This window comes from Thermobia domestica, chromosome 15, assembly GCF_964235325.1.
Source record: "Thermobia domestica chromosome 15, izTheDome1.hap1.1, whole genome shotgun sequence".
Classification (NCBI taxonomy): Eukaryota; Metazoa; Arthropoda; class Insecta; order Zygentoma; family Lepismatidae; genus Thermobia; species Thermobia domestica.
Genome location: NC_137468.1, coordinates 10,707,117 through 10,722,546, shown reverse-complemented (window position 1 = coordinate 10,722,546; position 15,430 = coordinate 10,707,117). Strand labels below are relative to the sequence as shown.

Below are 15,430 nucleotides of genomic sequence, written 5' to 3'. Positions count from 1 at the left end.
CAGAAGGTGAAAAGCTTACAAAATAATAGAAAATTAGTTTCTCTTCGCAGTGGGAGATAAATAGTAAATTCTCTTAATATTCTAAACTGTTGCTTACCTTGCATCCTATTTGTTCACTATACGTATAATAAAGTTTTGGTGGTTGATCTTTCCCTGACGACACTGCATGGACAATGATTACTCTGCCTTTTAATGGTATAATGCCACAATCCCTAGCAACGCTCATAGCTGTCAGCATGTTGTCTCCTGTAAAACAAAAGAATTATTGATAACCTATATAAATGCTTCCCATACTTTTTCGGGTCACAGCGTCCCAAGACGCGAAAAAACCGGGGATTTTTTTTTTTTTTTTGAACACTAACTTCAGTGAAGAACTAACAGTACATTTAAGGCATTTAATTTATTCTGAACAAAAGGGGGGGGGGGGAAGTTCAATAACCAAGAATAATAGAGCGCTCAATATGAAAGAAAAAGGAATGTCTGTGAACATATGTTTTCATATCATCACAGGTATTCTGCCATTATTGGCACGTCATTTGCTGCAACTGAGAAGCTTCCGCGTTTCACGGTTTTCAGCTACCCTCTTTGTCTTCACGTGCAGTTTCTCTGTTGTGATGTCGTCCATTAATTGTAGTCTCCTTCGTCCTCTCCCTCTCTTTCCTGCTACCATGCCCTCTACCACGTCCCTCATGATACAGTTCCTTCTTAGCCAATGTCTCAAACAGTTTCTCTTCCTCTTCTTAATAGTATCTAAAATTGTTATTTTTCTACTTCACCATTTCTAACATCCTCTCATTCGGCTTCCGCTCGACCCAGCTAATTCTCTCTATTCTTCTCCATACCCACATTTCGAAAGCTTCCAGTCGTTTTTAATCATTTTTGCGTAACGTCCATGTTTTTGTCCGATACAGTATAATACTCCACACGAAGCATTTTATGAGTCTTTTTCTCAACTCTTTATTCAAGGTCAGGGCCGGATTTCCCAATAGGCCCGGGCCTATGGGCGCAAGCTCCCAGGGGGCGCACGGCCGAGAGAAAAAATAAAAAAAATAACTAGAAATAAAAATAAATAGCCATAACTTAACATATTTTTTGAATTGATTAAAAAAAATCAGGCTAATAAAGCATTCTGATTTTGAAGTTCATTGGAACAAATAATTGTTGGTAAAGTTCACCAATCTTTTATTAATACATTAACATTATTTTGTTAAGCCCAGAACCAAGTAAATTCCTCAAAAAACTTGCAATGATAAAACTGCATCGTGGAGTGGTGTTTAAGCAATTAACATATAGGCCTGAAATAATTTTTTAATAAAGATTTTTAGGAAAGTAACTTTAACCGGACTAGGGGGCGGAAAAATTATTGGGCCTAGAGGCGCCAAAATGCTAAATCCGGCCCTGTTCAAGGTCCCACAAAATAGTATTTTCTTCCTCCTAAAGGCTTCTTTCGCCATTCCTATCTTTGCTTTTATTTCACATTCACCTTCATATCATCACCAATAATACTCAGGTGTCGGAAACTAGCCACCTGTTCTATTCTCTCCCCTCGTATATTTAACACCGACCCCTTCGTTCCATTCACCATGGCTTTTCTCTTTCTACCATTTATTTTCATCCCATATTCTTCACAGCCTTTCCTCAAGTTTTCTACCATTTATTTTCATCCCATATTCTTCACAGCCTTTCCTCAAGTTTTCTACCATTTATTTTCATCCCATATTCTTCACAGCCTTTCCTCAAGTTTTCTAACATTTATTTTCATCCCATATTCTTCACAGACCTTCCTCAAGTTTTATAACATCTTATTGACTTTCTTTTCAGATTCCGCAACAAACGCCATATCATCTCCAAACCGTATACACCTAATAATTCTACTTCCTACTGAAATGCAGTCTTCATTTTGTATGCTCTTTTTCATTATCTCTTCTAGATAGGTATTAAATAATGTAAGTGAGAAACAGCATTCCTGTCGAACTCTCCTTCCAATTGCATTCTGCTCTGTCATTTTCTCTCCTAACACTTACTTGTTGGTCCATGGGTTTTCTAGTTCGAATTACCTGTTTCGAGAGAAATAAACATAAATATTCAAGAGAAATAAACATGATTAGTCATTAACGATAACTGAGGAAAATATTTGTTACTTTACTTACCAACTGAGACGGGTAAAAACCCCTCTCTAACTTAAAGTATACAACTGAATGAATTGTTTTATTTTGTATTTTTAATAATATAAATATCAGGGAATACCATCTCAGAATAAATTTTATTACTTAAGTACAACGAAACAAACAACACTGGGGTATGCGGACACTAGGGTGGGCCGAAAAAAAAATGCAAAATGTTTTTTTTAAGTCGTAAAAACACCTTTCAAATATTTTCCATAAATTATTTCCCTACTTCGTAAAACGAGAGTTCAGCAAAGTTTCTATGGAAGTATAAATAAACGAGCGTAGATAAACAGTTAATATTCTTGCTTCACAATCTGAAGCAGTTTGCATTCTGCAGCCATCCATCCAGAATTGTTTAGGTTTCTGGTCTTAACCAGTAGAATGGGGGTGGCGGTGTATCTTGAAATTTAGGCACCAAAAATTCCCTATTATTCAAATTTCCAATGTATCATGGCTTCATTATAAACTCTGAATACTTAAAAAAGTTAATATCCCATTGCAATATCAAAGCTACGAAAACAAAACTTACTGCTTTAAGTACGATCCGAGCTGAATCACTACTTACGTCTGTATCAAAGGCGATCATCCCTCACTGGGAATAGAACCCAAACCCATGCGCGTTAAGGCCACGAAGGGGTACTATAAAGAACCAGGAATTTGATAGTGCTTACCTGTTACCATAACAGTTCTTATGTTAGCATCTCTCAGCATGTGAATAATTCCAGTGGTTTCTGCTTTCAGTCTGTTCTCCATGACGAGTAACCCTAGAAACGTGAGATTACTTTCAACTTCCTCTCGAGTGAGCCTATTCACTTTGGCGTAGTTAATTTTGGGTAAGCCACGCCACGCCAATGCTATCACACGGTAACCTTGCTGAGTGTAGCCCTCAAGAACCGCACTGAAGTCTGTAGGAACTGCAAAACAAAAACACACAATCAATATTACATTCTCAACAGTATGTTCGCATATGTACACTAATTTCTCAATCATGATATTACGTATGTTAGCTTCGTAGCATACTGGGTATAATTTATGTAATTCTTCGTTCCCAAAATCATCATTAATACTACAGTACATGCGAATTCCGCTACTACTAATAGATTTTCTGAAGACAATAATTTAGCATACAATATAGGGTGTCCAATATACAATGCAACACAGAGTTTGGGATAACAGAACTTTTGAACCGGAAGCGATACACAAATAATGGTTACATCAAAATGAAGCCTTGTTTATGCATATACAATATTTTTAAACTAGGAAGCAACGATTGAAGTACACTAGGAACCACACAATGTTACCAGATTTAACCGTTTAAAAAAAGCATGTAAATTGACTCATAACTCATACGTATGGATGTTCTGTCGTTAATTTTCAGTTTGTTTAGTTGAAGTACCTTGGAAACTATGGAGCGGGAAAAAACAAGCATTTTTCATTTCCATCGATAACGAATAGGATGAGGCTTCTGTAAGGGTAACTAGGGAAATCATAGTTTTCATAAATTAACACTCTGAATTGGCAACACTGCTAATTCAGTGCATCAAAAGGTATGTTAAGGATTTGTCTACATTACGCAATTCCTGAAAACAGTGAAGAAGAAACTTTAAAATTATCATGATAAAACTTTTGCTTACATGCACCCGGCAACACTGCTATTTACGAAGCGAGTTATCAGCTTTACAGCAGATGTTAGAAGTGCATCCAGTTTTGGAACATCCATACGTATGAGTCACTTTACATGTTTTGTACAAAAAACAAATGATTTACATCTGGCAACATTGTGTGGTTCCTAGTGTACTTCAATCGTTACTTCTTAGTTTAAAAATATATGTATGAACAAGGCTTCATTTTGTTGTAACCATTATTTGTGTATCGCTTCTGGTTCCAAAGTTCTACTATCCCAAACTCCGGGTTGCGTTGTATATTGGACACCCTGTATGATCAGTGTACCGCTAACTACGCAACAAACGATAACTAAAAATGCTACGCAGGTAAGCAACAATAATAAGAGAAGGAAAAATAAAGTAATGTCACATCAATTATACAAAAAAAAGTAGCAAAATGCAATTAACGTAGCAAATAATTTTGAGAAACCAATTTTAAGCCGGCCGTATATTAAACAAGGGACAGGACAACCGAGCCAAGGTTCAGTACTGAAAGGAAGGCAACAAAGCCTCTTATCGCACATTTACTCAGGCACGAGCTAGACAAATGCCTCTCTAACGCTGCAACAGATATACAGTCAATGCCTCTCTAACGCTGTAACAGATATACAGTCAATGTCTTCAGGTTTCTCTCTGCATCTTCTGGCTCTGTCCTATCCTCTGGTTAATAAGCACCCGGCCTTATACTTCCCACTATTTTTTTTTCTTTTTTTTTTATCTTACCTGTTTCAGGCTTCGACAATGAAAGGATCATTTCTGGAGAGCCCTTGCAATAAACTTCAAACTGGTTTCCTTGAAGTGCTCTTGTAACTACACTCATTCGCTGAAGACTGGACGAGAAAGGAAACTGGCGAACGATTCCTATTTCGTAAGGCGGCTGAAAATAAAGAAATAAAACACTTTATAACATAATGACTACACAAAACTATTATGTGCAGCCATTTTTTTTTTTTTTTTTTTTTTTTTAATATTTATTTACTACGATATGAACATTAATGTTTAAGCTATTTCGGTACGTTTCAATTTACGCTACACGCTCAGGAAATATTTAGTCGAAACTCAACTTCTGAACGCAAAATAAAGGAACGGCAAATGTTAGTACTTTCTGATCATGGGGACACAGTTTAGGATCAGAATAGTTTTTCGAATTAAACGTTTTCTGTAAATGAACGAATAGAATTAAGATCATGCCTGTTGCACTGTATAGCTGCGAAACATGGTCGCGTAATCTGAGGGAAGCACGCACACAAAGTATTTGAGAAAATCTTGAGGCGAATATTCAGACCCGCAACAGGAGTGGGAATGAGAAATGTCGGAAATTTCATGACGAGGAACTGCGTAATTTATACCGTTTACCAAACACTGTTAGGGTCATCGCGTCTAGAAAGTCCAGATAGGCAGGTTATGCAACCAGAATGAAAAAGTAGGAATGCTTTCAAAGTCTAATCGGAAAACGATTATTAGGAAGACCTACGCGCAGATGAACGGACAAAATTAAGATGGATCTCGCAGAAATAGGAATACAAAGTAGAAACTGGATCCAGTTGGCTAAGGACAGAAGTCAATGGAGAGGTTTTGCGAACTCTGCATTCATCCTCCGGGTTCCATAGGCCATAGTGAGTTAAAAAAATGTTTTGATGATTCTATATATATATGTAAACATGGACAACTGCAGGTGATCAATTTTCCTTTTTATGCCACTCGTTTAACACATCAAATCTAACTAAAATGAAGTAATCCGTGACAATACAGAAGTGCAATCTTTTGGGTTTATTTGTAAGACACCTCTTTACGTGACAAATTAACACAAGTAGCTGCTGAATTTATAAATAAATTAACAAGGTAAAACGTTTCCGTAACTTTATTTTACTAAATTCAAAGTATATCTAAAACCGAAACTAAATTCATAATAGGGCTATCTAAAATAATATACATCAATTTCAACACTAAGTCATTAATACTTACATCAATTTCAACATTTTCCGAACTCAACACTATGTCAGGTTTTGGTGGTCGTACAACTGTTGGGAACATCAGATCGAATTTCGTTGTATCATCTACTTCTGGCTCTTCCAAGACCCACCCAGTCGACTCAAACATCTGGAATAAAGATAGTACAGACATAAATACGAAGTTTATCATATTTTGAACATGTATTCAAGCAGAGGGATTCGTCAACACAAATAGGTGTCAACGTGCGATAGACAAGATTTGAATTGAGGCTCACGAAAGAAGTTGTATAGCAGCCTAGCTTAAGGTTGGTTTAAAGAGACAAGTTTTGCCGCTAGATGGCACTACTGTCTTCGTATCCCTCGCATGTATTTTTTTCTTATCTTTCATGAAAAATCACGATTTCTCTTACAAATTTCAACCTAGAGACTTAAATTTTTAGAAAAGGAACTTGATAATCTATCGAAGCCAATAATCCGTGCCGATTTTTTATTTAGAATTTTCTTCATTGTTGAAATGGCTAGATTGTTGAAATGGATATCTAAACCTTTAACAATGGAACTGTTTCAACTTTAATAGGTTATGAAGTTCCTTCTCTAAAAATTTGAAGTCTCTAGGTTGAAATTTATAGAAGAAATTGTAAATTTTCGTGAAAGGTAAAAAATACATGGGAGAGATACGAAGACTGTAGTGACATCTATCGGCAAAACTTGTCCCTTTATACTAACATTAAGCTTCCACTTTTCCTTTAAATAAATGCACTTTTATTTATTTATTTATTTTCTCACCCGCACTGTCCTTTCTCACTTCCAAAATTAACATGTTTCTCCGTAGTTTTAAGGCAATACTTCAGTTTAATGAAACAACAGGATGCACATTTGCATTATTAAAATTTAACATTTAGTTCCTTCTCTAGAGGTTTAGCGCTCTTGAAAGTTCTTTTGCATCGAACCAAGGAACTCGCATACCAGAGGCGAGCACTACAACTGAGTCCCTGCGGCCCCCTTGAAATACAAAGGGTACTAGGAAATTTTTGTAATACGACGCAACCACGTGTCGCAAACTGCTGCGCCAAGTCGATGGGCTGAGTTATTCATTAGCAGTGATAATCTAAAGTGCTTGCTACGGCATCTTGGTCACGAAATGAGTTACGAGCAGTTTTGCGCGTGATTTAAATATATGCCAGTGCTTAGAAGAAATAACTTGTACTGGGTGATGTCTGTTCATATCGTGCGACTACAGAAAATTCCAAACGGGAAATTTCACTCTGGAGGACGGGAAGGCCACGAATGTCAGTTACGAAAGAAAACATTACTGCTGTTAGGAAAATGCTTGACGAAGACAGGCGAATTACCTACCAGCACATTTAGGATATTTTAGGCCTAAACGCACCAGCGATTCGTTCGATTCTGCATGATCATTTGCACGTGAACAAACTTTGTCGTCTCTGGGAGCCGCATAGTCTGACTGAAAAGCAGATGACACGACGTGTGACATGGTGCCGGCAGAAGCTACAAATGTTTGATAAGGGACAATTTCTAGCAGATGACACGACGTGTGACATGGTGCCGGCAGATGCTACAAATGTTTGACAAGAGACAATTTCTATCTGTGAACACGTTGTGACTGGTGAAGAGACTTGGTTGTATTACTATGATGTGCTGACCAAGACTCACAACAAAGTTCGGGTCTTTGACGATGAGGATACACCTACAGCTGTCAGAAAACCCCCATCAGTAAAGAAGAAAACGGTAGGTGTATTTTTCAAATCGAGTGCAATTGTGGAGCGTGTCGTTTTGGATACACGAAAGACAGTTACAGCTAAGTGGTACAATGAACAGTGCCTGCCTGAAGTCATCGAATATATGAAGAATCTTCGACCAAATTCAAGAATGGACACCTGGTTCCTCCATTATGGCAATGCTCCAACTCAACGCGCAAAAACCTGCACCGAATAGATTTTACCACTATAGGACAAACATCTTGAGCACTCCTTACAGTCCAGACCTTGCTCCCTACAACTTTTGACTTTTCCCATATGTGAAAATGAAGCTGAAAAGAATGCGGTTTTCCAGTGATGAGGATATTCTGAGAGTTTGGGACAATGTGACTTACTCCGTAGTGAAACTTGGTAGATCTGGTTTAAGGGTTGATTTCAGAGGATAGAGAGGTGAATTGAATGTGGTGGAAATTATTTTGAAATAAATAAATAAATAGATACATAAATAAAACTGTACTGCAAAGATAAACTTTTCTAGTACCCTTTGTATGTTGAGAGATCTTGACATTATCCGAAGTAATCCAAATACAACATGACCTGTTATGACAGATAAATTTAGTAAAACCTACGTATTTCGCGCATTAATATTAGGGATGGCCACGAAGTTCCGGTTCCGGCGGAACCGGTTCCGCGAGGAACCGGTTTTCGGAGATCCGGTTTTCAGAACCGGTTCCAGACCTGGATCCGAAAACCCGGTTCCAGAACCGAATCTTAAGAACCGGTTCCAGATCTGGATCTAAAAACCCGGTTCCAGAACCGGATCTTAGGAACCGGTTCCAGATCTGGATCTGAAAACCCGGTTCCAGAACCGGATCTTAGGAACCGGTTCCAGACCTGGATCTGAAAGCCCCAAACACCCGTAAAGGAAGCATAAAGTTCACCTTCAAAAATAATGCAAAGAGGACCATGCACTTGTGCCTTCCCCGCCCAGACCCGCTTGTGCCCCCCCCAAAAAATGTTGGTCCACCAGTGGGTGTTTAGCAAATGAGTTGGCCAGTTTGCCTGTTTAGCCAATGAGCTTGCCAGTTACCCGCTTTATTTAGCCAAATGAGACAAGCTGCCGCCGCCTGGGCGCCTGCCTGTCGCTTCCACCATTTCATCTAGCACATTGTTCACAGCTTGCCAGCAGCGCGCGTTTAGCGTAGGGATGGTAACAAAGTTTCGGTTCCAGCGGAACCGGTTCCGCGAGGAACCGGTTCTGTTTTCAGAACCGGTTCCAGACCTGGATACGAAAAACAGGTTCTAGACCTGGATCCGAAAAACCGGTTCCGTAACCGGATCTTCCAGAACCGGATCCGTTCAGACCCGAAAACCGGTTCCACCAGGAACCGGTTCTGGCCATCTCTAATTAATATTTAGTTATAATTAATTTTCATAATCCAGCAACACTGACTTTTGAATCTGCACAACGCAAACCAGTAGAAGGAAATAATTTCTACTTTCTAGGTTAACTGTTTGCTATTGAACATGTATAATTTTCTTTTGTATATACCTTATATTAAGATCCCATATTATATAGGGATCCAAATCCAGGATATGATCAAGGGAGGGGCTAAACCATAGTTTGCCGCTTTATCCAGTGTAAAGAAAGTAAGATTGAAGCCCATTTTATCCAGTGGATACCTGAGAGTCAAGGGGGGGAGGGCCTATAGCCCTCCCCTTGGACATATGATGATATATATCATCATAGGTATTTTCTGTCATTATTGGCAGGTCACTTGCTGCAACTGAGAAGCTTCCATGTTCCACAATCTTTCGCTAGCCTCTTCATCTTCACGTACGATTTTTCTATTTTGATATCGTCCATTAATTGTACTCTCCTTCGCCCCCTCCCTCTCTTTCCTGCCACCATACCTTCCAGCCGTCCCTCACGAAATAGTTTCTTCTTATCCAATGTCCCACCCAGTTCTTAACAGTATCTAAACCAGTGTTGGGCAAAATCAATTGAAATCAATTGCAATTGATCAATCAATTAAAAGTAATTGCTCTGAAAATCAATTGCAATTGATTTCAATTGCAATTGATTTCAATTTGTAATTGACAATTTCAATTGCAATTGAATTCAATCATAAAATTTGCAATTAAATTTTCGTCAATTGTTAATTGTTAATTGGTCACCAGGCAATTGAAACTTTTAATTGTTAATTGTCAATTGCAAAGGGTGCAATTGAAACATTCAATTGTTAATTGCAATTGACAATTGAAACTTGTAATTGTTAATTGCAATTGAAATCAGCAATTAAAACTGAAGATAAGAAGATGTGTGTATATTGTATTGTCCACTTGTTACTGTTTTACATATTTCAAATAAGGTATTTATAAGAAATGCTGGATACCTACCATCCCTTTCCCCCCTGGGAAGAAAGCCGTGAAACTAAGTATTTTTTAAATATATTATGTTTATGGTTCTATCCCCCTCGAAAGAACTCTATATGCCCGTCATGCATACAATAGGAATGAGCACGAACGAGTTCGAGCGAGTTTTCTTTAAAACTCGACTCGACTCGAAGCAGACATCTTTGAGTTCGACTCGAGATCTCGGCTGGAAAAATTTCCCCCAACTCGACTCGAATTCGGATCGAGTTTCCAGTCGAGTCGAGCCAATTCGAGCTAAATCCTTTGTGTAGTTCCAAGTACTACTATCTTCAAGTATCCTACATAGACAATATAATTATCAATGATACTACTACTACTACTATAACTAATTATTATTATAACACCGTGTACATGTATAAACATGGAATATAGGCGGTTTATATCGGAATACTAAAAATTAGTTAACTGTCGATCTCGGTAGTCAAGAAATCTTCAGGAGGCAAGGACATCGGTCACGAGGTTCTTGGTTTGAGTTCAGGAGGAGCAAGTATTCGGGCTCGAGCCAAAAATTGTTAGAAGTTATGGGACTCCAGCCAAACATGTTTAAAACTGCTCGACAAGGGTTTAGGGTTGTCAACGACTCAAGCGGCTCGCTCACAGCTCATTCACTTATCGAGCCGAACCGAGAAGTGAGCCGAGCCAACAGCTCATCCAACCGAGCTAGCTGGAGCCGAACCGAACCGAGCTGATTGCCCCAACCGAGCCGGTTCGAGCCATTGGCTTAGTTAAGCTAACTCGAACCCAGCCTATGGACTCGTTTCAACGAAGCTGGTTCGAGCCATAGGCTCCAATCGAGCCGAGTCGATAACTCGTCTTTACCGAGCCGGTTCAAGCCATTGGCTCAATTGAGCCCAGTCGATGGGTAATCCCAACCAAGCCAGCTCAAGCTGTACGCTCAGTTGAACCGAGCCGGGCCGGTTGACATCATCACTATTCCGGTTGGGCTTCTACTTTGGCTAAAAAAGTGGACCGAGCAGTTCTCAGCCTTGATGGTAAGAACTACAAAAAATGATATGAAATCTTTAGTTTTACGTCCCACGCTTATGCCGGTTAGGCTAAAGGAGACGGTTATGATGGGAAATGAATGAAATGAAGAAAGTGGGAGGAAACGGGAGAACCCCGAGAAAATCCACGAGCACGGTGTTTGTCCACCACAAAGTCCAAACTGCGCGAGCTGGGATCGAACGAGGGACAACAAGCACCGGAGGTGAACGCTCTACCACTGACCGACCGCGCCCCCTGGTAAGAACTACAGTATATACCGTACTTATATTGGTGCTCACGGCGTCATTAAATTGTTCCACCACCAGCGAATTTCGAGGTACTTTGTTTTGCATCTTTTGTGCGTGTTTTGTGTCGCTTTGTGCGCCTATTCCCACATTTTGTGCATCACCGGAAGTGGGTCAAAATGGGCCTACAAATATGACGGAACAAATTATTGCTCTTCCGCCACCAATGAATTTCGAGTCGTTTCCTTCACATCGTTTTGTGCCGTTTTGTGCGTCTACTTCCGTTTTGTGCGTCACCGGAAGTGGGTCAAAATGGGCTTCCAAAATGGGACGAAAATGACCCACTTTTCCGCTACTATCGAATTTCGAGGTCGTTAATTTCACACCGCGTACCCTTTTGTGCGCCTATTTCGACGTTTTGTGCACTGGAAGACGGTCAAAATGGCCTCGAAGGTGGGACGAAAATGACCCACTTCTCCGCCACTACCGAATTTCGAGGTCCTTCCTTTTGCATTGACTACTCGACTACTGAATTTTCGTGCTGTTTCGTGCCCCCATTTCCACGTTTTGTGCGTCACCAGAAGTGGGTCAAAATGGGCTTCCAAGATGGGACGAAAATGACCCACTGTTCCGCCACTATCGAATTTCGAGGTCGTTAATTTCACATCGCGTACCCTTTTGTGCGCGTATTTCGACGTTTTGTGCGCCACTGGAAGACGGTCAGAATGGGCCTCGAATGTGGGACGAAAATGACCCACTGCTCCGCCACTACCAAATTTCGTGGTCCTTCCTTTCGCATCGACTAGTGAATGTTTCGTGCCGTTTCGTGCCCTTATTTCCACGTTTTGCGCGTCACCAGAAGTGTGTCAAAATGGGCCTCCAAAGTGTGACCAAAATGACCCATTGTTCCGACACTATCGAATTTCTAGGTCGTTTCTTTCGCATCGTTTAGTGCTTATTTTTTAAAAAAGTTTTCTGTACCCACTTCCTCGTCTTGTGCGTCACCGGAAGTGAGTTAAACAGGCCTTTAAAGTGGGAGTTAAATGGCTCACTGTTCCGCCACTATCGAATTTCGGGGTCGGTTCTTTCTCATCGTTTAGTGTGTATTTTGTACCGTTCTGTTCGCCTACTTCCACGTTTTGAGCATCACCAGAAATGCGTCAAAATGGTCCATCAATGTGTGAGGAAATAGAGCCATTCTTCCGCCACTATCGAATTTGGAGGTCGTTTCTTTCGCATCGTATAGTGCCTGCTTTGTACTGTTTTGTGCTCCTATTTCCACTTTAGTGCGACAACGAAAATGGATCAAAAGGGCCTACAAGTATAGCGGAATAACATAATGCTGTTCCGTCACCATCGAATGTCGAGGTCGTTTTCTTCACATTTTTTATGCATGATTTGTGTCGCTTTGTGCATCAGTGGGAGAGGGTCAAAATGGACCTTGAAAGTGGAATGGATATGTCTTTTTCTGCCATATTGGTAGGTCGTCTTTGACCCACTTTCGTTGGCCTACAAAACGTGAAAATATGCGCAGAAACGGTAAAAACATGCACTAAACAATGCGAAAAAGCGACCTTGAAATTCGATACTGGTGGGAGAGTGAATCATTTTTCTTCCCACTTTGAATGCCCATTTTGACCCACTACCATTGATTCACAAAACGTGGAAATAGGCTTACAAAACGGTAGAAAACACGCACAAGATGATGTGAAGGAAACGACCTCGAAATCGTTCCTGACGGAACAGCATTAACTTGTTCCGCCATATTTGTAGGATAACATTGACCCATTTCCGGTGACGCAGAAAACGAGAAAAATAGGCGCACAAAACGACACAAAAAATTCCATGTAATTAAGCTAAATTTCCATTTAAGTTTGTAAGCTTAATTATATGGAAAGTTTTATACATTTTTCCTTTACGTTGGTCTACTTTATTTTTTGGACTTTTAAATTTTATTCAGTTTTCCACTGAAAAGGATCTATAATTCAACAAGGAAATAATTATTAATTATAATTATTACCTATATAATTGAATTCATTGTAATTTGTTCCATAACAAACACTTTACCATTTCGTACTAGCTGTTATGCCCGTTCTTCGCATGGATCAGATAAAATATCAATGTAAACGAACTGAACAACGGGAGAACAATTAAAAAACATTTCTAAAATTGGACATATTTTGCGTGAATATATATCCAACAACGTACATGTGTGAATATATATCCAACAACGTACATGTGTTTCATTGGGAAGGCCGATGGGGGCTGAAATTGAACGTATACACTATCGGGGGTGTCACTATACGTCTGAGCAACTCCAATAAATATGGATTCGACACAAATTCTACTACTTTTACATGTCCCGGTGAACCACCCCTCAGACCCCCTTGGTTCGTATTGTGAAAAAATCTCCTCTGGCCCTCACCAACCCCCAACCAAACCGCGAAAACTATGAATGTGACACTACCATCTGCCATTTTCTACTACTTTTTACATATCCCGGTAAAAGTCCCTATAATCCTCTGGTTCCAATTTTGAAAAAAACAATGCCTCTGGCCCACAGCCGATGGGGGCTGTATTTGGAAGTCAACGCCTTTGGAAGTATCACCATTCATCTCAGCGACAGCGAAAACTATGGATTTGACACTAATATCGGTCACTTTCCATTATTTTTACATGTCTCGCAATTCCCTACCCCCGGTGACTCCCGGCCCGCATACAATGGTGGCTAAATTTGAAAATCATCGCTAATGAAAGTATCACCATTGATCTCAGCCACCGCGAAAACTACGGATTTGACATCGGTCATTGTCGATTATTGTTACATGTCTCGTGATCCCCTTTATAATGCCTCCTTTCTTAGCTGATGGGGGCTAAATATGAAAGTAAACGCGGTCTTGAGTTTCACCATTGAGCTCAGCTATCCCGAAAACTATGGATTTGACATTAATATCGGTCATTTTCGATTATTTTTACATGTCTCGGAATTCCCCCCTCTGGTGACCCAAGGCCCGCATACAACGGTGGATGAATTTGAAAGTCATCGCTAATGGTAGTGTCGCCATTGATATCAGCAACCGCGAAAACCATGGATTTGACACTAATATCGGTCATTTTGGATTACTTTACGTTTCGGTACCCCCCCCCCCCCCCCCGTTGACCCACGGCCCGCAGCCGAATACGGTGAATTTGGAAGTTAATGCGATCGGAGTTCCACCATTGATCTCAGCGACCGCGAAAACTATGAAATCGACACTGATATCGTTCTACTTTTACATGTCCCGGTAAACGCCCCCCTGAGACCCCCTGGTTCGAATTTTGTTGAAAGCGCTTTGCCTTGGTGTGTGACCTGGACCAAGGTATCTTTGACCAAAATTTGGTAACTTTCGGACGACTTTTCTGGTCCCCAGGCCGGTCCCGGTAAACGTCCCCTGGAGACCCCCTAGTAAGGAATTTAAAAAAAAAAAACTCTTCGTCTTGTTCTGGGGCCTAGACCAAGCTACCCGTGACCAAATTTTGAAAAGTTTCGGTCCACTCGTCTCGTCCACAGGCCGCACAAAGATAGACAGACAGACACACGAATAAACTCTATTTTATTTATATTAGAAAGCTCAGATCCGCCGTTATTGTATTAGTGCGGTGCTTGAGCGATTGATCGTAGAAATTCAAACTCCGATGAGTGATAATTTTATAGGCTTGTTTTATTACAAGTTTAAACTCTTTAGTCAGTAGAGAAGAGGGAGTGAATCATGGGTCAGAGTTGATGACAATGGGTTTTGGTGGGTCTGTAGGTCACAGTGGGTAAGAGTGGTTTATGATGGGTGGTGGGTCAGAGTGGGTCACGGTGGGTCGTGGGTCACGACGGGTGGTGAATCAATTGGTCGTGGCTAAAGTTTTCATAGCCCCACGGCCTCTCTGAACTACAGTGTTGAAAATTAATCAGTGAAAATCAATTGCAATTGATCAATCAATTGAAAGTAATTGCTGTGGAAATCAATTGCAATTGAATCAATTGCCAATTAATTTCAATTGCAATTGAATTACAGAATTCAATTACAATTACTTTCCACTGCAATTACTTTCAATCAATTGATCAATTGCAATTGATTCTCCTTTTTCAATGGCCAACTGCAATTAACAATTAACCATTACTTATTTCAATTGTTAATTGCAATTAACAATTAAATTTACAGATTAATTGTTAATTGTTAATTCAATTGAAATTTGCCCAACACTGATCTAAACTTGTTCTCCCCACCATTT

At 39.9% G+C, this 15,430-nt stretch overlaps 1 protein-coding gene across 2 annotated transcripts in view; it reads right to left on the bottom strand.

The window, feature by feature from the left end:
* LOC145672069 (polyamine-transporting ATPase 13A3-like) overlaps positions 1 to 15,430 on the bottom strand; it is a 251,081-nt gene that overhangs the window by 12,819 nt on the left and 222,832 nt on the right. For both annotated transcript variants that reach the window (XM_081741311.1, XM_081741310.1), the window contains exons 12-15: positions 5,798 to 5,932; positions 4,556 to 4,709; positions 2,840 to 3,082; positions 98 to 246 (exon numbers count right to left, since the gene is read on the bottom strand). In XM_081741311.1, coding sequence (XP_081597437.1) covers positions 98 to 246; positions 2,840 to 3,082; positions 4,556 to 4,709; positions 5,798 to 5,932 — 681 coding nt within the window. The remainder of the gene's footprint in view (positions 1 to 97; positions 247 to 2,839; positions 3,083 to 4,555; positions 4,710 to 5,797; positions 5,933 to 15,430) is intronic.